The 22527-nt window shown below is 43.2% G+C and overlaps 1 protein-coding gene across 3 annotated transcripts in view; it reads left to right on the top strand.

Annotated features, from left to right (window-relative positions):
* Positions 1-3066: 3066 nt before the first annotated feature.
* MYOCD (myocardin) overlaps positions 3067-22527 on the top strand; it is a 100258-nt gene continuing 80797 nt past the window's right edge. For 2 of the 3 annotated variants that reach the window (XM_037810308.1, XM_037810307.1), the window contains exon 1: positions 3067-3397. In XM_037810308.1, the coding sequence (XP_037666236.1) occupies positions 3343-3397 (55 nt within the window). In that variant the 5' untranslated portion in view covers positions 3067-3342. The remainder of the gene's footprint in view (positions 3398-22527) is intronic. The other variant, XM_037810309.1, reaches the window with a different exon arrangement.

The following is a 22527-nucleotide window of genomic DNA, read 5'->3' as shown; positions in this document are numbered from 1 at the left end:
TTGCTTGGAATCATCACCAAAGTGTGGAAGTGGTGGTGGGTAAGTTAGTTTGAAGAAAGGGACCTAAGCATGCCAGGAGGAATTGTGCTGGGCACTCTTCATGCATGATTTCATTTAAACTTCCCAGCTATTCTGGGAAGTAAATATTTCTGAGTCCATTCTACAGATGAAGATGCTGAGCTTCTCCGAGGTCCCAGGGGTAGCTCAGACTCAAATGCAGATCATCCAGACGCAGGAGACTCACATCTCTCCTCTCCTTCACATCGCAGACTCACTCCGGACCCCGGGAGAAGTCACGGGGCAGCAGGTGTGGAAGAAGCGATACTGGGATGGTCAAATTGAAGGGCAGAGCTGGTGGTGGGCCTTGTGCTTTGACCTGCTCCTTCCAAAGCAGAGCAGCTTGAGAGATCTGTCCCCCTCGGGAACATCCTCTCCAAATTCCACCAGAAGAAAAGTTCACAGAAAAATGCTTGCATAGAGAGGGGAACGAATGAGCTTCTATATGAGCATATTTATATCCACAGATCCTCCAAGACATAGGGAGTATAAATCCCAGAGTGCAGATCAGCAGTTGCATGCTCTGATGGGAAAATCAAGGGACGCTCGGGTTGCATTCAGTGCCCAAACTCACTGAAAACAAGAAACCAGGCTCCTCTCCTCTCTTTCTCTCTCCCTCTCTCTCCCAGGCCTGCAAGGGAAAACAACTTATCCCTGTCCAACTCATCTAGGTCAGGCAGACCCTTACATTCAATGCTGACTTCAGCTGTTTTTTCAGCGCTTCACCAAAAAAAAAATTCTCGGCCAAGTTGCCGGGTATCTCTTCTCAGTCCCAAAGCCCTCTGTTTGTCTTTTTAAAAAAACTTTATTTATTAATATTGCTCAGAACGGTTTTCTCTACTCAGATAATTGAGCAATTTTCTTTTGCCCACCAATCTCTCCTTCCCAGGACACCTCCCTGCCACATGCGGCCTAGAATTTACCGGAGACCTTCCAGGCTCCCGTACATCCCCATTCTCAAACCCACCCCACCCCACACAATATCACTTTTTATGGAAGAGCGGGGAGCTGGGGCCTGAGTGCAGACAAGGAGATGTGGGTCGCTCTGTGTGAAAGGGGGATTAATGCCCCCACCCCATATTCACATCCCAACACCCCATATTCACATCCCAGTCCCAGGAATCAGTGAATATTTTACATTCAGTGGCAAAGGGGAATTAAGGCTGCACCTGGTGTTGTTGGAGATCATCAGCTAACCTTGAAAGAGGGAGCGTCTGTGAATGACCCAGGTGGGTCCAATATAATCACAACAGTCCTTAAAAGTGGAAGAGGGAGGCAGGAGGGGCAGCCCGAGTAACGTGATGTAATAAGAACTTGACCTACTGTTGCTGGATTTGAAGGTGGGGAAGGAGGGACGTGAGCCAAGGAATAAGGGCGGCCTCTAGAAGCCGCAAAGAGCAAGGAAACGGAGTCTCCCCTAGAGCTTCCGGAAGGAACCCAGCCCCGTGAGGCCCTGTCGCACTTCTGACCTCCAGAGCAGTAAGATAATAAATGTGTGTTGTTTTAAGCCACTGAGTTTGTGGCAATTTGATACAGAGGCGATGGGATAGGGATACTCTCCGCGTGCGATTCTTAGGTAGTCCCTGGAGATGCTCAGACACACCTAACCGCTGGTAAACAGGCCTCCCCAGCCAGGACCACTGTCCCCGAGAGAAGCATGAGTGGGGTGCCTCTGCTTCCTCTGTAACACGTCAGGAATTCAACTGTGTGCCCACCAAACTGCCTACCCCCAAAGACCTCCTTTATGCAAACTGCCCAGTGAGTTCTAAGAGTGACCTTCAGGGCAAACAACCCTAACATGCCTTCCCAGGGCCAGAAGGGGGGCGTTAGAGGCTGTCCCCAGGAGCCTGTGGCAGATCTGATCTCCCCGGGTCAGCCACTGGTCTTCTAAAGGTTCAGACGCCTCCTGAGAAATAGGCAGGATTGTATGTAATGGATGGCACCTGGGGTGCAAATCAATTAAACCCACCATTAAGTATGTCTATAGTTTGGTTTTTATTTTCGGTGTCACTCTCCCTCCCACTGTTCTTGAAAGCCCTGTAGCTTGCACTTGTGCATATGCAATAACTCCCCGTTGGCTGGGGAATGGATTTCCCCCAAGGAAAACATCAAGGAGACCCTTTGAGCATCTCCAAGCTGAGCCCAACCCCGGCTCTGACATCCCCCCTGCTCCAGAGACCCTCCCATCTTAAAAGCGTATTGTTAAAAGCTCCTTTGGGCGTGCAACTCTTGTATCTTCTCCGCAAGAGAGCGCAGTGTCCTGACTAGATCTCCAGACACACGGAGTTAACGTATGTTCATTAATAATAATATTAATAATAGCCCTGAAAAATTGAAAGGCTTTTTATTTTCCCCGTGGAAAGGTGTCCCAGTCTGATAGTGGAGCTGCTAGATATATATATCGCCTCTGCCCAGGCACTGACCACCCCCTCCAGCGGAGAAGAGAACGGTTGGAAGCTGTTTCTTTTCAAGTGGTCGCGCTTATCTGCAAACCGCCGTGCGTAAAGGCGGCCCGCAGGCATGCAAGTCCTTGCCACCCGCGGGCCCCGGGGCAGCCTTCAGCGCCGACTCGTAGGAGGTTCCCGCCGCGTCCCTCCTCCCAGGCAGATCCCCGGCTGGGGAAGCCCCGGCCGGGCGCACAAATCCCCAGCCCGGGAGAGCGCACAGCTCCGCCACCCCCGGCGCTGCGCGCGGCAGGAAATCCTGATGGCTTTGCCGCGCCGTGGTTGAAGAAGCAAGCAATCCCAGCTCCTTGGCTCTGCCCACGCCTAGGGATCCCGACCCCGGGCCCCGGGTCCCCCGGCCCCCTGCGCCTCCGGGTCTGCCCAGCCCGCTGCAAAGAGTTAAGACGCGGGTCCCCGTCCCGCGCTGGCGGCGCCAGGGTCCCGAGCCACGCTCGCCCGCTTCTGATTGGCTGAGCTCCTGTCAGTAGTAAAGAGTATCAGATAGCAAACTTGGGACCTTCATAAAGGCGTGGCGGTGATACTCCGCAATCGCTGGCAGCCGATGACATCAGCCAAGGACGCCTGGGATGCCGCTGCCCGCGGCCAGCCTCGGAGGAGGAGGCGGCTCCTACCTGCCGGCTGAGAGTTGATCAGCCCCGCTCAGCCAGGGGGGCCGCCGGTTTGCCTGGGACCCCGGTCCCCGGCTGCCACTGCCCTGCCCAGGGGAGCTCTCGGAGCGTTGGATGCATTCTGGGTTGTTAGCGGCGGCTCCTGGGAGCCTGTTGCTGGTGGAAGTCGGGGGGCGCCTGGCACGGGGCCCAGCGGCGTGCTGAGAATCACCATGACGCTTCTGGGGTCTGAGCATTCTTTGCTGATTAGGAGCAAGTTCAGATCAGGTAGGGCTGAGGCATTGAGCATTCCTTCCTCAACTTTCCTCTTCTGCCATTCTCCCCTCTAGACGGTTTGCCAATAAATGTTCCAGAGCCTGCGGTGGCCGCCTCAACTGTGTTCCCCCAAAGCATATTTTGGAAGTGAGGGGTTTTATTGATTTGGGGGGACACCAATGCCTTCCGACTACCTGCTTTGAGTTGTTGAGTGTGGTTTTGTTGTGAAAAGGCCAATCCATCTTCTCTCTCTCTTTCTGTCTCTCCACTGAGTAGACATTTTGGAGGGGGTGCACCCAAAAAGAACAACTTTGAGTGTGAACAAATAAGGAATTTCAAGTTTGGGAGCGGCATAAAATGGATTGTAATTGCTGAGATGAATTTGTTGTTGTGTATTAGGTACGGTGTCACTTAAAATGTAGCTAATCCAAACAAATGTATTTCCCAAAAAAGTCACTTGGGGGAAGTAAAAATAGCAAATTTGGAGCACACCAAGTATTTAAAATGACATCACTGTAGAAACAACAACAAAAAAAGCCCAGTGCCACAAATATTTTTTTCCCAAACCATTTGATATTTATAAATGGAGAATTTTCCCCTAAATTTCTGTGTTAGTGGTGCGTAGAGAAACTTCTGAGGCCTCTGAGTGAAGGTGAGTGGAAGGGACGGGCGGACACTCTAACCAACCCTCGCGGAGGGTTCGTGTGCATCTCGGCCGTAAGTGTGTGGGGTTGACACTTATGTTGGGCAGGGAGATGCATGCCTTTGTGGTTTTCTTCTCAAGCAGCTCTGTGGATATTGGTTTTATGAAAATGGTAATAAACCGCTCGATAATGGTAGAACTCCTACTTGGAAGACGGATGACCTTTATAAGGGCTCTGATGTGAATATCCGACAGAGCAGGTGATAGAAGGATAGAAGGTTTTCTAAGTTCTGACCCTTAGTCTCTCAGTGTTTCACTTGGGATGATGGTTCAAGAAACGAGAAGAACCAATGCTGGGAAGAAAGGCTCACCTGAGGCTTTCCCAGATGCCTCCTGGTGTCAGGTGTCTGTGGGTCAACTGGAGATTTTTTTTTTTTTTAAGGATGTGCCCTGTTGGGGAGGAGATAAAAACTCAAAAGCTCATGTGAGTGCCAGCCTAAGGGGGCTCTGAAGCCCCTGGAGTGTCAGCCACTGAGTTAGGCAGGAGAATAAGCCAGTCCTTTCCCGGTGAGGTGAGGTGGTCGGTCTGTTAATTTGCAGCATCTCTGCGGTTTTGTAATTTTGGTCAAAACTGCAAGGCAACACTGCCCCCTTTCTGAAGTACAGAGGATGTAGCTTTGTTTTGCGTGAAGCTACATTCATTTCACGTGCGCCCTTTGTCGGACTGTTAATTTCGGGGTGGGGAAAGGGGGCTGGTTTGTTTCTCAAAGGGTTTTGTGATATGCTTGAGAGTAGGCTTGCAAAACAGGCTCATCGAAAGAATCTTTCCTTCGGGTTAAGTGCAGTGGAGAGGGAAGACATAATTTTTTTTTTGCCGTGTTCCAATTCCATCTTAGCGGGTTTGTGGAGTCTTGATGTCTTTTAGAAGTCCAGCCTCACTTGATAAATAAATAAATAAATAAATAAAACGTGGACAGGGTTTGTGTCACAAGGAAGGCCAGTTTTGGGAAAACCTGGTATCAAAGCAAAAAACAATCATGCTAATCCTCCACCTTTGATAAACAGGGAAACTGGAGCTGGAAATTGACAGTGGTTTAGTCATCCGAGATGCAAGGGGTTGATAATCTCCTGAAAGATAGAAGGGGGTTAGGGGAAAACAAGTGAAAGTATAAAACTAAGAAAATATAATGGTGAGAACAGTGATTATTCTTGTTGGATATAATTGTCACTATAGGTACACTAGCACAGGAGACTGGCTGGCAACATGCTAAAAAGAGGGCCTCTCCCTAATAGAACTTGGTTTATTTGTGGCTGACGATGGGCAAGGATGGCTCTTCTATTTCAATGTCTTTCTCCCCCGCCTGCCCATTTGCTCTGTTTTCTTTTTTTTTTAGTTTTCTTTCATCAGCGACTCAAAATGTAAACTCAAAAAACCGTTTCTATCTCGCTACTAATGTTTGCTTTGATAGTAGATACCAGCATTCCTTATTTCATTAAAAATAGTCCATAAAATAAGTGAAACGAAATGGCTCTCTTGTCATGCTGGAAGGTTCCCTGACATAGGACTTGTTTGTAAGCGAGCAGTTGACTGCTTTATCTCTGAAACTGACATGGCGCTGCGATAGCGTGTTACCGAATTTCTATCAGCTGTACTTGAATGACCTTGTTATTAAGTACAAAGTCATGTTACGTGAGCAATTAACCGCAAACGTTTATGTGACTGAACATGTTCCATGATATGAACTAATCTTATTTGAGAAGTTGCAGTGTGTCATGGATGCATGAGTGGCTCTAGAGCTTGATTAGCTGGGTCTCCAGCAGGCTCCTCCTTTTATTGGATGTATTACCTTGGGGCTTGGGTAAATCACGGAACTGTGCCTCAGTTTGCCTCATCATAATAGAGATGATGATGGGGGTGTTGGGACGAGTCAAGGTGTTAATTCAAGTAGAGCACTTACAGCAATGCCTGGTAAGTGCTCAACAAACACCGTTCTATTTTTCATCTTAACGGAGAGTGGGCAGCATGGGTTGGTCACTTCCTTTCTCTAGACCTTGGTTACTTTGTAAATGTAGACGTGGACTAGAAGATTCCTCAGACCCCTTTGCTAACGGATGGTTCTCGGAGAACACAAATATTTACTAGCGACAAGCAGAATTGTGAGTGGACGGCGTGGCAATTGGGCATAAAGACAAGGTGGTTTATATAAATGTGATAATTAGTGTTACTTTAAAACTGACTGTATTTTTACCGTTTTGATCTCACTGTTGTTTTTGCAGTGTCTGTAATCAGTGTCAGTGTCCACAACTTGTCTCGATATATTCCTTGGGCACACAAAACACAGGGGCACATATGTGTGTGTACATATACACACATGCACACAATTCATGCAAAAGATCAAATGCAGAGAGAGGTCTATTAACAGATTTTGCTACTAAAAGACTGTTATGTTTCCTTTGCCTCCTTCTTCTGTTCCTTTCTTCCCTCTCATCCCAAACATCCCAAACAAAGGTGAGCTCCGGTCCCTGCTGTGACCTCAGCCCCATCCCCTACATTCCGGGTAGCCAGATTCAGCAAATAAAAATACATGCAACCTTTGGGATATACTTATACCAAAAAAATTATTTGTTTATGTGAAATTCACATTTACTGGGGCATCCTGTATTTTACCTGGCAACCCCACCTGCAGTCTCAGGGGCCTTTAGTCCATACCCTTTACTGCCCCTGACCCACATCCTATTATGCTTTTGGGGTTCCTGGTACCCAAAGACTCAAATAAAAAAAAAACCTCAAAAGTTGCATTTTTAGACATAGAAGCAGGAGACTCGGGATGGGGAGAGGGTACCAGGCGGCTGAATTCTGGATGCCCTGGAGCAGAGCCAGGATATGGGTTCAGGAGCTTCACTGCTGGCTTCCTGGCAAGGAAGAAGAAAAGTTGAGCAGGCAGGCTGGTGCTTGGCCATGTGGGCTCTAGATCTTGGGGTGCAGTGAAAAGAAGCCAAGGGACACTCAAAGCAGGCACTGGGGAAGCTGTGGCTAAACTGAGCTGAGGTGGGGGCAGTGAAACCCAGCAACACTGTGTTATTTATTTATTTATTTTTTTACCTGCAATGACCTCCCACATCTCCAACTGGCTGTTTGTCCTTCCAGAGAAACCAAGGGGCATCTTGGGGGGGACCTAAAAACCAGCCCCTATATCTTCTCTCTTTTCTCCATCCTTCAGATGGTCTAAAAAGATGACTATTTTCAACTTTAAGCTACATACTTAGCATCTCTGGTACTGAATTTTCTCTCCTGCTAATTAAGAGGTTGGATGGAGGCACCAGTTCCCAAGGTTTTACCATAAAGTATTTTTATGTAGGACTCACATCTGTTTATTGTGATAATTTGATTATAGCCTCCTGGTACAATCCTGACTGCTCTTAATTCTGAATGGCTCTTGAGTTCTTATGAGAGTTAGTGGTCTAGTTTTATGTCTCCCTCCAATTATTTTACATTGAAAAATTGCAAATCTACAAAAAGTTGAAAGAATACCCATCTCGATTCTCAAAAGGTTAACATGTTACCACATTTGCTTCCTTTTTCTCTCTCTTTGGACCATTTTAAAGTAAATTGCAGATATCATGACACTTTCCCCCTAAATACATGAGTATCTATCTCCGAGGATAGTCTCCTACGTAACCACACCTCTATTACATTGATAAAATAATATTTAATATATGATATGTATTAAAATGTATTCCATTGTTTCAATAATTTCTAATACAATTTTTTTTTTAAATTTAGTCCAGGATCCAATCATTTAGTTGTTTGCCTAGTTGCTTGTCTTATAGGATATCCCAAATCTGGATTTGTCCAATTGCCTCCTTATAATTAGATTAAGGTTAAATGTTTTTGCAAGAAAGGACAAAATGCTATTGTGTACATACAGGGCACCTCATCAGAAGGCACAGGATACCAGTGTTTGTAATATATAGGTGATGCCACATTTGATCACTGTTTAAAATGACATCTGCCATATCTCTCCCATAATAGATAATAGATAATTGTGAAGAACTGTCTACCATGAGCTCAAGAAAAGCCAGACCCTGATCCTATCTTGATTTGTTTTTGTTTTTGTTTTTGTTTTTAGTCTAGGACAAAACTATTTTAACCAAGCAGAGTTCCTTTCCCATAACATGTAATACATATGTATATTTCATGTAATAGACCTCTTTATAACTCATTTTTGTCATATCTAAAATAGAGGATTTTGACTGGTTCATCTCTGAAGTTGCTTCCAGCTTTAAGACTTGATATTTTTTCCAAACGAATGCCCTGGTTACTTTTGTAAAAGTTTAAAGACTATATAAACATCATAAAAGCATTGATTGTGTCTATTTTGAACTTCTGTATTCTCAGGGAGGCTGTCCATATAGTAGATGCTCAATAAATACTCCTTGAGTGAAAGAATAATTCACACACATCTGCCACCATGAACATAACACAGAATTCTAGGATATGCATTTAAATTGCTTCATGTGCTCAGTCCTCCTTTCAGAATTTCACTGACGACTTTTGGATGAGAAGCCTGCTTGAACACAAAAACCTTAACTATTCCCCACTTATAACTTGCTATTGAAATGACCAATAGGATATTTTTTAAATGGGGAAAGCTTGTTCCATCAAAACCTTTTGGGAATTTCTACTAGATATAGTGAGAATAAGGCTAAGTTAAAGAGGATGAGGACATAGACATCTTTGGGGGGGAATTATCCTGCCTACCCCCCAACTTCCACACCTACAAAATACTTCTGCCTTACAGACTTTCTTTCTGCTGCTCACATGGGGCAGAAGTTTTCTCATAAAAAAAATGGGTTATCCAGTCACAATCCCAGTGTTTTCCTCAGGTTGTTCCCACAAAAGTTTAGCTTTACTGGATGTTAACATTTGTTAGGTGGGAAATAAATAGGTGGTGGGGGTATACTAGAAAATTAAACTTATTTTTTTTAACTGCAGGATTTCTTGAAGACTTCAAGATTTCTAATATACATTATGAACCTCTTAAAAAGTTCAGTGATTCCCCAAAGTGCTTCACTTTTATGCACATAGCATCTCATAGGACAGGTTTAGCTCAAAACAGATAAACAAACAAAAAACATAGAGTGGGAAATTCTGCTCTGAACAGAGAATCTCACAGTTTCTGGCAGCGATTTATTTAATGGGCTTAATCTTATATCCAGGCTACTGGTCAGCCCACCCAATCCACCCTAGTTAGACCTCTGATGATTTTCTTTTCTGGCTGCTTACGTACTCGCTTTCCCTGTCATTCCTCAAACCTCTGTTATTTGCTAGGTGTCAGACTTCCATACCCTCTGCAAGGGGTTGTACATCACAGTGCATCCTCATGGCTGGTAAATAAATGACTGCCATGCAACCCAAAAAGTTCTGCATGGGAATTATGTATGTATTCATTCACTCATTCATTCAGCAAATATTTCTTCAATGTTTTCCCTTATAATGGGCAATCACATGCTGGGGTGGAGGGGGAGGCAGCTGGTGAGCAGACTGGACACAATCCTTATCCTACAGAACTTACCCCTCCGTTAGCATGCCCTGGACGTGGTTCCAGCGATCTGTGCCTTCAGAAGTGTGGGCGGGTGTCCTACCTGAGAATGCAATTAGCTGGACCTTAAACGGTGGGTGCATTCTAATTCCTAAAGGAATTAAACTTCTTTAAGAAGCCAAAGGAACATTCAGGTCTGGCTCAGGTCGTCTGCTTGAGATCATTGTTCTCTCTCCTCAAGCCTCGACTGTATTTGATGTCCTCTGCACAATGTGGCTTTTTCTCACCATCTTAATTACTGCTGTAAGAACCCCAACCCCCTCACCCTCCTCACCTTCTTTTTTCCCATTGCTCTTATCCCTGTCTGTCATACTTTACATTTCACTTGTTTATCATTTGTCTTGCCATTCTAGAATATAGACTCCATAAGTGCAGAGATTTTTGTTTGTTTGTTTTTAATAGCTTTATTGCCTAGCACTTAGACCATTGCTTGGCATAGAGAAGGTGTCCATTAAATATGTATTGAAAGGATGCATTTTATTTGTCCCCCAAAGACTATTGAAAAACAAACAAAAGTAACAATATAGATTTCATCTGTATTTTCAGGCATGTATGATGGTGTGTATGTATTAAAACTAGAAAGGAAAGGGAGTGAGTAAATATAAATACAAAATTCAGAATAGTAGTTACCTCTGAAGTGGGAGAGATGAAAGAAAGGGATAAGGGCTTAGAAGCAGGTTATTGGTGGTGTTTGTTGGGCAGTAGTTTTACAAGCACTTATTACTAGGCTAATTAATTAAATGAGGGTCACTTATAGGCCAATAATGATTGTGCAACCGTGTGACATGGTTGAAGGATTATTACAATCCAGCACTGGGTACCTAAGGGTTTTTATAAAAGAAGTATAAATTCTTTAAGACCAGAACGAGTGGCTTTCATCTTTGATCTGCCAGAGTATATGACAGACACGGTCAATGAGATTTTTGCCAAATTGGATTGAACCCAATTGAATGGATTCTAATCGCATTGGATTAAATTGGAGAATGGCAGAAGTGCTCAACTCCACATTAGAATATTACATACTTCAAAAAAAACCACACCTGAATAAGAGATGTAATGGAGTGTAATGGTCTGCACAGGAGCTCCTGAATAGGGGGTAAAATGGTCTTTCCTCTCCTTGATTTCCTTCTAGCTAACAAGAGTTCACTGGTCACCTCGAGTATGGTGACCAGCTATCTTGCATCTCTGTTCAGATCAGGAAGGAGGAGCCTGCAGGTGTGTTTCACAGGTACTTGCTCTCCCAGTCCCATTGCTGCCCTCCGCGGGAGGAGCATGGTGAGAGCTTGGCACCCTGGCTTTCTGCTCATGATCTTGGGAATATCAACTCCACTCACTGGGCTTCTGTTTCTATGGTGGTAAAATTATCCATACCTTTTGTGTCCCATGACAGTATGAGGGAAAGACCTTCCTAGCATCATTGATTTTTTTTGTTTTGTTTTGGTTTTTTTTTTGGTACTAAGAAAGAAATCCTTATTCTCCCTGTGGGTATATGAATTGCAAAAGGGAAAAGCATGGAATAGCTGAAAGGCTTTCATGGACATAAATAGGATTAAAAAAGAGAAACCCAACAGCCATGTAACATTTTTGCAGCCTTAATGATTTTAATGCTCAGATTCATCTTTACTAAGTAGATAGTGTTTTGTTTTGTTTTCATTTTCTTTTTAAAGTCAAATAATTTGCATTAACTTCTGTTCTGATATCATCTAGAATAGCTAGTAAGTCAAGTTTTACTTAACCAGATTTTGGTCATTATTCTGACATATTATTCTTAGGACTCTGATTTTGTTAAAATAAAATACATTGTTTATTCCAAGAAATTTAGAATAAATAAGGCTGATTCCTGACTTTTGTTTTTCCAGAAAATGGCCTTTAAGCAAAAATAATTTCTTTCTTTTCCCCTTATTCTCACATTCCCCTGTAAAGTACTGAGAGCATGTTAGATTCAAGTTGCACAGTCTCACCAACTGATGCTCCTTTCAGCCACCTTTCATCACTAGAGAAGCAGTAGAATTTAAAGTGAATTAAATCACTGTAGTATTTTCCAACTTATTTATTAGGTTCCCTCAGGTGCAGAAACTTGGCTGCTACCTGGTTCTTATAGCAATGATGAATGAATACACAGCCTTTTAAATACTTAGTATGTCTTGCCTAGCACTGCAAGTAGAATTTCCACATAAGGTGTCCACCCATCAACCTCGATCTCTTTCCCCCTTGACCTCTTATGTGGTGCAAAATCATCAGTTGTTCCTCATAAAATATATACTTATTTTATTTTTATTAATAAAATGTTTATCATTTCATTTATTTAAAAATATTTATTTATAAATATATTATGTAGATGCTTACACGAATAAATATAATTGATAAGTATACATAAGTAGTCAAGCAGCCCCAGGGAATATCCCCATTCCACAAATGAAGTTAAGTAACCGGAAAATACCCCATATATTGTTCTACCTTTCCTGTTTCTGGAAACGCCCTCCCTTTAGGAAGTCACTTAACCTTGTTCTCCTCAAGACTGGTTATACTGGTTTTTCAGTCTGAGGTAAAGTTCCACAGAGAACTTTTTGATATTCAGGCTTCAGACAGGGCTACAAAGCTCCAAAAAAGGTGAAATCCAGAAAATGTTGTTCAACGTTAATTCAACAATAATCTCCTCAGTTCTTTAAATGTCTTTCTTATTTGTGTTCCTCTCCTGTCCTTGTCCAGATGCATAAAAATGTTTGCAAAGTTGTAGTCAAAGTGCATACCTAAGTTTATAGTCAGCCTTTTTTCTCAATCAGCATAATATCAGTATTTTTCCAAGTGGCTACATAGTAGCATAATTTTTATTTTAAAGACTATGTCATGTTCCAACCTGTCAGTGTATAGTAATTTACTAAGCCATTCCCTTTGTATTGGAAAATTAAGCCTGGTGTCATTTTTATTATTGTAAAAAACACTCTTATGGAGATCTTCATTCACATAATCTTTCTTCCTTTTCATTGTTTTATGGTATACTTATTGTTTAGGGTGAATATGGGAATTATGAATATGAATCTGTATGACCCACCATGGTAGCTGGTGTTTCTGGAGCACTTAAAATCTACCAAGCACAGCCCTAGGACTATTTCCATAATCTCTCCCTTGACCATTTCAGAAAACAAGTGCCAAACATTGCCCGTGTAGAACAACTAACTCGGAGTCACTTTGGGCACTTATCCAGTGGTGATTGTTGATCAGTGAGCCTTTTGTATCTTTTCAGTAGAGAATGAAAAAGAAAAGGATTGCCTCGTTGGCTGCCTAATACCTTTGGCAAGTTCCATGTGGTCCACTATTTGGGGGACTGTTTTAGTTTGCCAGGCTGCCATGACAAATACCAAACAATGGGTTGGTGTAAACAACAGGAATTTGTCGGGTCATGGTTTTGAAGCCAGCAGAAGTCCAAACTCAAGTCATCGGCAAGGTTGGCTTTCTCCCGGGAGTCTGTGGCTTCCGGGTGCTGGCTGCCATCCTTGGGGTTCCTTGGCTTGTGTCTCTGCTTCCTGTCACATGGCGATGTGCTCTTCCTTCTAGCTTCTGTGACTTCTGGGTTCTCTGTATAAGAACTCCAATAATCTGGATTAAGGCCTACCTACCTGGCTTCAGCCCACGACCATACCTTAACTAAAAATAACATCTTCAAAAGGTCCTGTTTACAATGGGTTCACACCCACAGGGACAGGGATCAAGAGTAAGAGCATGTGTTTATTAGAGGATGTAATTCACCCTGCCCAGGACCTCCTGTTTCCAAACAAGATTGATGGCTCATTAAGGACAGCTAGTCCCTATTGAGGATCTGTGGGCACTTTGCTCCTATTATCTCATTTAATCCTTACAGTAACACTATGAGATAGGGGTGATTATCTCCACTTTATACCCAGGGAAGCAGCTAAATGGTAGAGACCAGGTCTGAATCCAAGTTTGTATCATCGCACTGTACTATGTCTCTGTTACAACCTAAAGCTCCCCACATCCCCCACCATGGGATTTAAGATACCTCTTTCTGGACTACGACTCTTGGCATATATCCAGTCGCCATCATTGTCCATTTCCTAAACAGTGATTTATCACACCGCTTGATTCTATTACTGATTAGTCTATACATTTTACATGCCATCCCCCCCAATAAAACAGAATTTTTAATGTAACTTGACAATTTAAATAAGTCTTTATTTGAGAGAAAGTTCAAGAAATTTTTAAAAACTGAGAAGACATTTGCCCTAAGATACCAAACATAGCTATAAAAGAAATATCTAGTTATTAGCATTGGGAGTAAAACAGACTCTGTGTGTTTGTGTGTGTGTGTGTGTGTGTGTGTGTGTGTTCACATATTATATACTCTATACACATACATACACATGTATATATTAATTTCTGATAATGATGGCTTCTCAAATTAGCAATTAGATATGTAATGAAAGTTATTGGAAAACTGAGTATCCATTTGGAAATGAACTCAGCTATTTTATTATATGATAAAAATAAATTCCAGGTGGATTAAAGAGCTAAGAAAATCCATAAGATGTTAGAAAAAAATAGATGGGAATAATTTTATAATCTTGGAGTAGACAAGCATTCCCAATCATGACCCCAAGGTCAAAGTAGAAGTAAAGAGTGACATATTGGACCACTTAAACAGTTTAAAATGCTGCATGAAAAATAAAAATCACAACAACACATTTAAAAGTCAAAAATAGATGGAAAGAAAATACTTAAAATATGTCTGCCAGATGATGAAATTATTAAAAGGGCTAGTATAAACAATAAGGGAAAAAAGCAAACAACCCGAGAGAAAGATGGCAAAGGATAAAGCCAGGCAATGCAAGGGGGTAAAATGGTCAATAAACATATGAAATACTCAACTCACTAGAATTCACGGAAATGCAATTTGGATGAACAAGCATCTATATTCTTTCAAATATCAAATTAGCAAAAATTTAAAATATTGATAAATATTAAAGTATTAGAACAATTGTTGAGGAATAGGCACGTATGTCTGGTTGGTGAGCAAGCATATCTTGTCTTAAAGCCCCAAAGGAAACAATTTGAAAGTCTATAGAATTTCAAATGAACCTCAAAAACTTCCAGTTATCTAAGAAAGTACTTGTATACACAGAGCTCTTTATTATGCCATAGTTTATAATGGCAAAGAGCATTGGAAACAATGTAAACACCCATCAGTAGGGCCATGGTAAACTAAATTGTGATATAATTATATTTAAACATTGCATAAATACAATGAAATAGGATGCAGAGCAAAAGATAAATGATAAAACTCTATATGAACCAACATGGAAAAATCTCTAAGACATACCATTTTTATAAAAGCAGATTATGAAACAGTGAGACATCATTTGTGTTTTCATTTATATATAAAAATTATTTATATATAAATGCATGGAAAAAATCTTCAAGGATATATGACAAACTGTTATGTGATATCCCAGGGATGGGAGTAAGGAAATAGCTTTTTTCTTCTGTATCATTTGAATCTTTTAAGATAAGAATGTATTGCTATCTTACCTAGGTGATTCTTAAAATATATTTAAAATACCAGTAGAAATGAAGATCATAATAGTGGGAAAACAACACATTTCTGTAAGCCTTTAATTGAGCAGAAAAAATTCAAATGAGGAGTTAGAGGACATGAAGACTGTAATATATGAAGTTAACTTGATAGATTATATGTTGTAAATCTGCTTAACATAAAATATTAGGGGATGGTTTTTAACTGTCCCTCAACACGCACATGCAAACATCTCAAGAAATTATAAAATTCAGGCTCATTTCCTGACTATAAGGCAGTAAAAATAGAAAATACATTTAAAAGTTGAAATATTTAAAACCCACCCCCTTGGGAATCAAACACACCACAAATACTCCAAAAACCGTTAAAACATAGGCATGAAAAAGTTTGGACAGACGCATTTCCAAAGTGATATACTCAGGGCCGTGAGGTTGAGTAAATTTTCTTTTACTTTTTTATTCTGTTCGAAAATAAACGTCAAAGGGTTTGGTGGTGTCAGTTGGCAGGGAGTGTTATCTGCTTATTTTTAAGTCATGGAATAATAGGGGGAGTTAAAGATACATTTTCTGAGGTGCAACTGAAATAGGAGTTGGTGGGGTACCCAGGAGATTTAAGTTGTTCCTAAATTCCCATCAATCTTAAAGCATGTTCACACTCAAATTACAACAGAGAGAATGTTCCTCAGCTAAGAAAGGGACAACCTGGAATCCCCTAATATTAATTTACATTGGAGAATTTGAATATTGTGTATATTGTGGTAGAGATTCTGGAGCCTGAGTGACTTGGGTTCAAATCCTGGCTCCGCCCTTACTGATTGTATGAACTGGCTCACATCCAATAAGCTCTTGAACCTCCATTTCTCCATTTGTAAACGTGGGAACAAAAATGCTTCCACTGTGGAGCCTTCAGTGGAAATGTGTGTAAAACGTGCCGACACAGTACAGGGGTGTGTTTATGTACTCAGTGAGTGGCAGCTATTTCATTCATACATTAATATTAGTTATATATTAATTATCACATTACTGTTTATATTATAATGTGATGGTGCATTAATTTATGATATTTGATAAATCATTTAAATGTTATTATAAAATATCATAGTTTCTAAATTAGCAATGACTGGCCTCTAATGATTATCTCTTAAGATTTGCTGCCTAGCTATTCATATAACTCTTCACCCCAGGTTGTGTTTTAGAGTGAAGAAGATAATTATCTTTGTTATAGAATTTAAATTGTATTCTGTAGAGTGATTTCTGTGCATACCGTCACTTCAGAAACCTTTTTGAGGCGACCATGGTAATCTTCTCATTCTTCAGAGAGGTCTTGCTGGGATCCCAGCTCTGTCCCTTCTGGGTCCCTGGGACCCGGCAGAGTGGACACCGCCGGCTAAAGGGATTTAGTAAAGGCTCATGGCCGAGTTTCAAGCTCCAAACCCTCCACTCGTATGATTAAAAATACTGTTCTGTCTAAAAATAAAACCAAGGAGAAGTGCCTTCTCTGGAGGGAACAGAGGGCTGCTAAATTGTACAATCTTATATTCCTATGGTGCATAAACTTCCCTTCCCTCTCCCTCCAAAAATCACATCAGTTGTTATGTTTTTATTGTCTTACCAACTCCGTGAGATTGCAAGGCTGGCCGTACAGAAGAGGAGACTGAGGTCCAGAGACTTTAAGAAATTTGCCCAAGGTCACCTGGTAAATTCAGTAGTAAAACCCACAAGGGAACCCTGATCTCTGTGTTCCCAGGACCAAGTCCACCCCATGGTCCTCCTGAGAAATACACAGCCCTCGGGTGGTGCAAACAATGCCCTGAAAAAGGCAGGTGCTTGGCATGGAAGCCAGGGGCTCTCATCAAAATGACCCCTCTGCTTGAAGCTTTCTTCTCACGTCGTAGCCATGTCCACTGGCTTGAAGATTGGAAGAGCTAGTTTAAGAGGAGTGGCGAGAAGTCAGCAAGTCGGACATGGTATTGGCTGGGACAGGAGGACAGAATGAGACACGGGGACAGCCAGGTAACCTTGGCTTCGTAGAGAGGCAGCCTTTGCAGAGGGGGCTGGGCTCAACTCACAGATAAGAAACTGATGCCGTGGAATGTTCCAGAGGCAGAAAATGTCTGTAAGTGTTATATTTGATTGCTTCAAAACCCTGTGCCTTATAATCGTAGGGCTAAGATTATTTTCCAACATTTACTCTTTTTTTTTTTTTAATATACCTACATTGACAGTTTTCCCAAACTTTAAAGGCAGGGTTGTAAGCATTTCAGATAAACACTTAAATCCACCCCCTTCTCTCCCTCTCTCCCTTTATCCCTCTGTCCCTCTGTCCCTCTCTCCCTAGAGAGTATGGGGGAAATAAAAGACTTATGTAAGGATGCCCTTTGCAATGTTATACACACTACAGAAAACTGGAGGGGAAAACTTGAAATGTCCAAAGAAAGGAGAATGTTTAAATGCATTGGCAATGGGATAAAACATGTACCTTAAATACGGTGCCTTCAAAGAAGTTTAATGAAATGGAAAGATGTTTATTATGTCAGAACGAGGTTTCAAAATTGTGTACAGAACCCAATCCCAATTCTTGAGAAATTGTACAGTAGACGTCTTTTTATACATGTGAATCGGAAGCAGGTATTGGTTATATCTGCGGGTTTGAATTACCATTAATTTCATTTTCCATCTTGAAACTTTCATACGTTTTCCAAATTTTCTATAATCAAAATGCTTTTGTTTTATAATCAGAAAAGGCAATGGAATGCTATAAATGCTTGTAGAGAAGACCACAGGCTTAATTTAGGAATTCAAAAGAACTTAAATCTATCTTCAAGGATCACAGCCAGGTGGAAGGAAGTCTCTTCTTAGTGTGGGGACAATTATTTTTCCTTGCCCTCAAAAAACCCAGTCCTTTGTTCCAAACTCTAATTCCCCTCTATTCTTCAGCTATTTGAGCAGGGTCTACGTTAACCTCATTAAGATTTGGGTCACATTTTATCCTTGAGAAAGGAGTCCTTTCCTGATCGTTACAGTTACCCTAAAAGGTGGGTATATCTCCTCCTTGTAGAGATGGGAATCTGAAGTTTGGACAGGGCTAATGACTTGCCCAAATTCACACACACTGCACAGAAAATGGCAGAGTCGGACTTGAACCCAGAGCCCCTGGCCCCAGAACGTGTGAACGGATGGCCACAGGGAGACTAAGTCAGCGTCCCTCTTCTCCAGGACCTCCCCAGGCACAAGCTTTCAAGGAAAGAAGGTCAAATGGCAGGTTCTCTCCACACAGGCCCCTCCAGCCACTCCAGGCATGCGCTTGCCATCTGCTTAATTCACTCATGGCTCCGAGCCACGAAGCATATAAACAAGGGAGGAAAGCCTCTGAGAGGAACCTTGATGCCCAAATGGAGCCATTCGTCTTCTGAAATTATTGTTTGAAATTGTTTATGTCAGTTGCCGAGTTTCTGTTCTGTACTTCGGGGACCTGTTTCTGATGGAGGAAAAAATCCCCTGTGGCTGCACAGCTCTCGTGGTTGGCAGCTCTGGTGGCAGAGAGCGTGGCAGGCTGCTGGCCTCTGGTCTCTGACACGGGCCGGGGGTTCGGTGGGTGCCTCAGCTTCCTGGGGCTACCGTGACGGAGTACCACAAACTGGGGGGCCTAGACCGACAGAAACTCGCTGTTTCACAGCTCTGGAGGCTGGAAATCCAAAATCAAGGTTTTGGTGGGTTCCGTCTGACCACCTGTAGGGAGAATCCCCTTGGCCTCTTTGAGCTTCTGGAATTTGTCGGCATTCCTTGGCTTGTGGCTGTATCACTTAGCTTATTCTATCTTCATGTGGCCTTATCCCTGGTATCTTTCTCTGTCTGTATCCAAGTTTTCCCCTTTTTATGAAGACACCAATCATATTGGATCAGCGCTCACCCTGTTCTAGTTTGTCCTCATCTTAACCAACCGCGTCTTCAAAGACCCCATTTCCAGTAAAGGAAATGGGGACAGGGGACCCGGGGTTGGGACTTGACCATGTCTTCCGGGGCAGACACAATTCAATACATGACAGTGGGGTCCATTACAGCCCCAGTGGAGTAGCCCAAGAATTACCTGGTTCTAGCTCTTTTCTGGGCAACATTCTAAGCTTGTAACACGTGCTAATTTAATCCTCCACCAATCCTGTAAGGGCAGTACTATTATTACCCAACTCATTGAGGAAACTGAGGTACCAACAGTTAAGAAACTTTCTCAAGATCCCACAAGTAGAAAATGGAAGAGTTGGGACTCAGCTTCATGCAACCCTGGCTCCCGAGTCCCTGCTTTTAACCACCACCCCATACCACTTCCCTCGGGCCCTTAACCTGTCCAGTGCTGGTTCGAGCCTCTGACTCTCTTCTCCTTTCCTCCCAGGAAGCTCGTTGGTTGTGAATTCTGCCCCCTTGGTGACATTGTAAGCCCCAAGGCATTTCACTTGGATTTCACAGTCCTTGTACCTCTAGTTTCCGAGATATTTTGACATTCAAGCCTGAAGTGTACAAACCTGGCAGCTTTGTGCATGAGAGAGAGTGCCTTTTGAGGCATGAATTAGCTTCTTCAAATATTTTGACAAACGGAGAGTGTGGTGCTTGGGGAAAGAATGGCTTCACAGTGTTTGTGTGAACAGACATCTCTCTAAAATAACTTTAGCCCAAGTGTGCCTTGATCATTGAGAGAACCGCGTGACAATTCTGAGCTGGAGCTCTTTGGCCTTGAATAGTCTCTTTCTGTTGCCTCCAAATGCTCAACCCTAGAAGCCAGCCTGAATGAATGTCTCTTCACTGCCTTCAAGGCAGCTGAGTCCCACGCAAAGACCAGTATTGCATGATTCCACTTAAATAAAATGTCCAGAACAAGCAAATTCATAGAGACAGTAAACAGATCAGAGGTTCCCAGCTGCAGAGGTGGGGAATGGGGAGTTATTGCTTCATGGGGGGGGGGGGGATGGAAAAGTTTTAGTAATGGATGATGCTGAAGGTAGCACACCATTGTGAATGTAGTTAATGCTACTGAATTGTACTCCTAAAAATGGTTAAAATGGGAAAGATTGGATTATATGTATATATTACTGCAATAAAAGTTAAAAAAAAAATTAGGAAGCCAAGTCTGGACATCCCTAAGGACTAAGAAGGAGCAGTAGCCTGTGCCTCATCCAGCCTCAGTGGTAGGGCCCCCAAGGCTGACCCAGCACCCTCCCAGGCTCACCCTCTTCCTTGAGAACACGGAGGGTATGTCAGCAGCCAGCTCGCCACTCCTCACCTTCTCTTCTCTGGGTGTTCCCAGATCCTCCTTGGCCACTGTGGCCTCTTGGCCGTAAGTCGGCCGGCCCAGCTGTTTGTCCAGGTTATTATCAGTACCTGGAACTAGAGGGGAGGGAGCAAAATGTGCTCAGGCACCGGCGCTGCATGCAAAAATAATCTCTGGCTCTCGGCCTTGTTTGGGAAACGTAGCCAGGATGGGGGCAGGAACTGAACAGGTAAGCCAGCCCATCAGGCTCCCCGTCTCCTCCCTGCTGGGCGGTTGAACATCTGGGTACCCCCAAGGAGGATGTGTCAGGGCCACAGGGCATGCAGGCCGCTGACCCTAGAAGAGGGGCTCAATCCCAGAGTCAGATGAGCCAGGCAGAGGAAAGGATTGGGGGGACGGGCCACCCATTAGGTTAGACGTGGAAAGTTCCATGACTCGTCTCACGGGATATTGGCATTCAGCTCTGGAGGGTGGACTTCCCCAGCAGGCGTGATGGCTTTGAAGGGTCCTGTGCATTCCAGGGGGAATTATGGGGTCCCACCCACCCTCTAATTCTCAGAGGCCTCGCCCCCCAGAGCTTATCGGGTGCATTTGTGTCGAGCCTGTTGGATAGATGCATCCTACGTTCAAAGAGGAGCTTGAACAGAATCAGAAATGGCCAATCTCCCTCTCTCCCTCCCTGTGAAGCCACCTGTTTGAAAAGACACGTTGGTTCCATACTTTGGAGAGACTTCCGGTGCTAATGGCTGAGCTGTAATATAAAGGAAGCAGTATTACAAGGTTATTTATACCTTAAAAGCATCTAACAGTGTGATATAGTCAAGGCTTTGAAATTTTGGGGACTTTGGGAGGCTGGGGTTTGAGCTTAGCACCACCACCAATTAAATTATTGTATTATTGAGGGTTCTGGGAAAAGAGATGGCACACCCAATCTGGTTGACTGAGGAGGGTCTCCAGGAGCCCCCCTTTATAGCAGTGTGGGCAGGGGTAAGAATAGTGAAGTCCACCCAGAGTTAGGCAAGCAGAAGAATTTTCTACCCTGCCAGAAGGGACAAAGGGAGGTTGTTTATCAGAGCCTCGAGGCAGCTATAGTTTGGAAGGTGGCCCTGGAGAGTTGTGGTGGGCTTTGCTGGAGGAACATAGACTTTGCCCATCATATCACTGTAGAGTTGGAGCCAAAGAATAAATACACTGACCGCACTCTCTCTTCCCTGCCCGCCAGGTTCCTGCTGGCACCCCTCGCTGGCAGAATTTCCCTGGAAGCCAGAGGGTAAAAGTGCTTACTGATTTGTTCCTTAAAATGTGTACTCCCTTCCCTGGCAGGACAGAGAAGGGTGGAGAATGGATGTGGAGGGACAAATAGAGAATCCCCAGCAGAGGCAGGCTTAAATTCTCTGCAGCTGGTGACGACTCAAGGGATAATGGGAGGAGATCAAGTAAGGTACTATATTTTAAATCAAAATAAAATAACTAAGTTCTCTAAGCCTCGTCATCCTATGCTTGCTAGTATGGTCATGTTACTGATAAGAAATCATATTACATTAGATCTTATCCCCAAGGACTCACAAAAATTCCCTATGAACTACCCCGCTGCCCACCCCCCACCCACCCTGAGTATTCCAGGGGAGGGTCTCATGCAGGCTCAAAAATTGGGCCTCTTCTCCAGGGGATCCTTTTGCTCCACTCCCTCTTGCCAGACAAGGTAACCCCTAGGTTCTACAGCGTACCCCCCACCAAGGTGTGAGGGTCTCCCACTGTGAAATCTCTCCCTGGGCTGGGATCTCACGAGATCCCAAAACTATACAAAGACTTGTTCCAGGGTGGGAAGGAAAACCTCTCTTTCTGTTGTGTTACTTTGTCTGAGTGGTTCCTGAGCTGTGCTGGTTGGGCATTTGCGTTATGGCAAAATTCAGGAAACGCTCCTTTTTATTTTTATTTTTTTAAATTAACTTATAACTTCTGTGCCATGTGGAAGTCTCAAACGCAAATCCAGCCAGGCCTGGGCCAAAAGGCAATCCTGTAAACAACCTGTTCTCAGAATTTCCCTTGCCTGCTGGCAGCTAACATTTCTCCTGGTTCAAGTGCATCG

Source organism: Choloepus didactylus, chromosome 18 (assembly GCF_015220235.1).
Source record: "Choloepus didactylus isolate mChoDid1 chromosome 18, mChoDid1.pri, whole genome shotgun sequence".
NCBI lineage: Eukaryota > Metazoa > Chordata > Mammalia > Pilosa > Megalonychidae > Choloepus > Choloepus didactylus.
The sequence above is the reverse complement of the archived record's forward strand: the minus strand, read 5'-3'. Positions and strand labels throughout refer to the sequence as shown.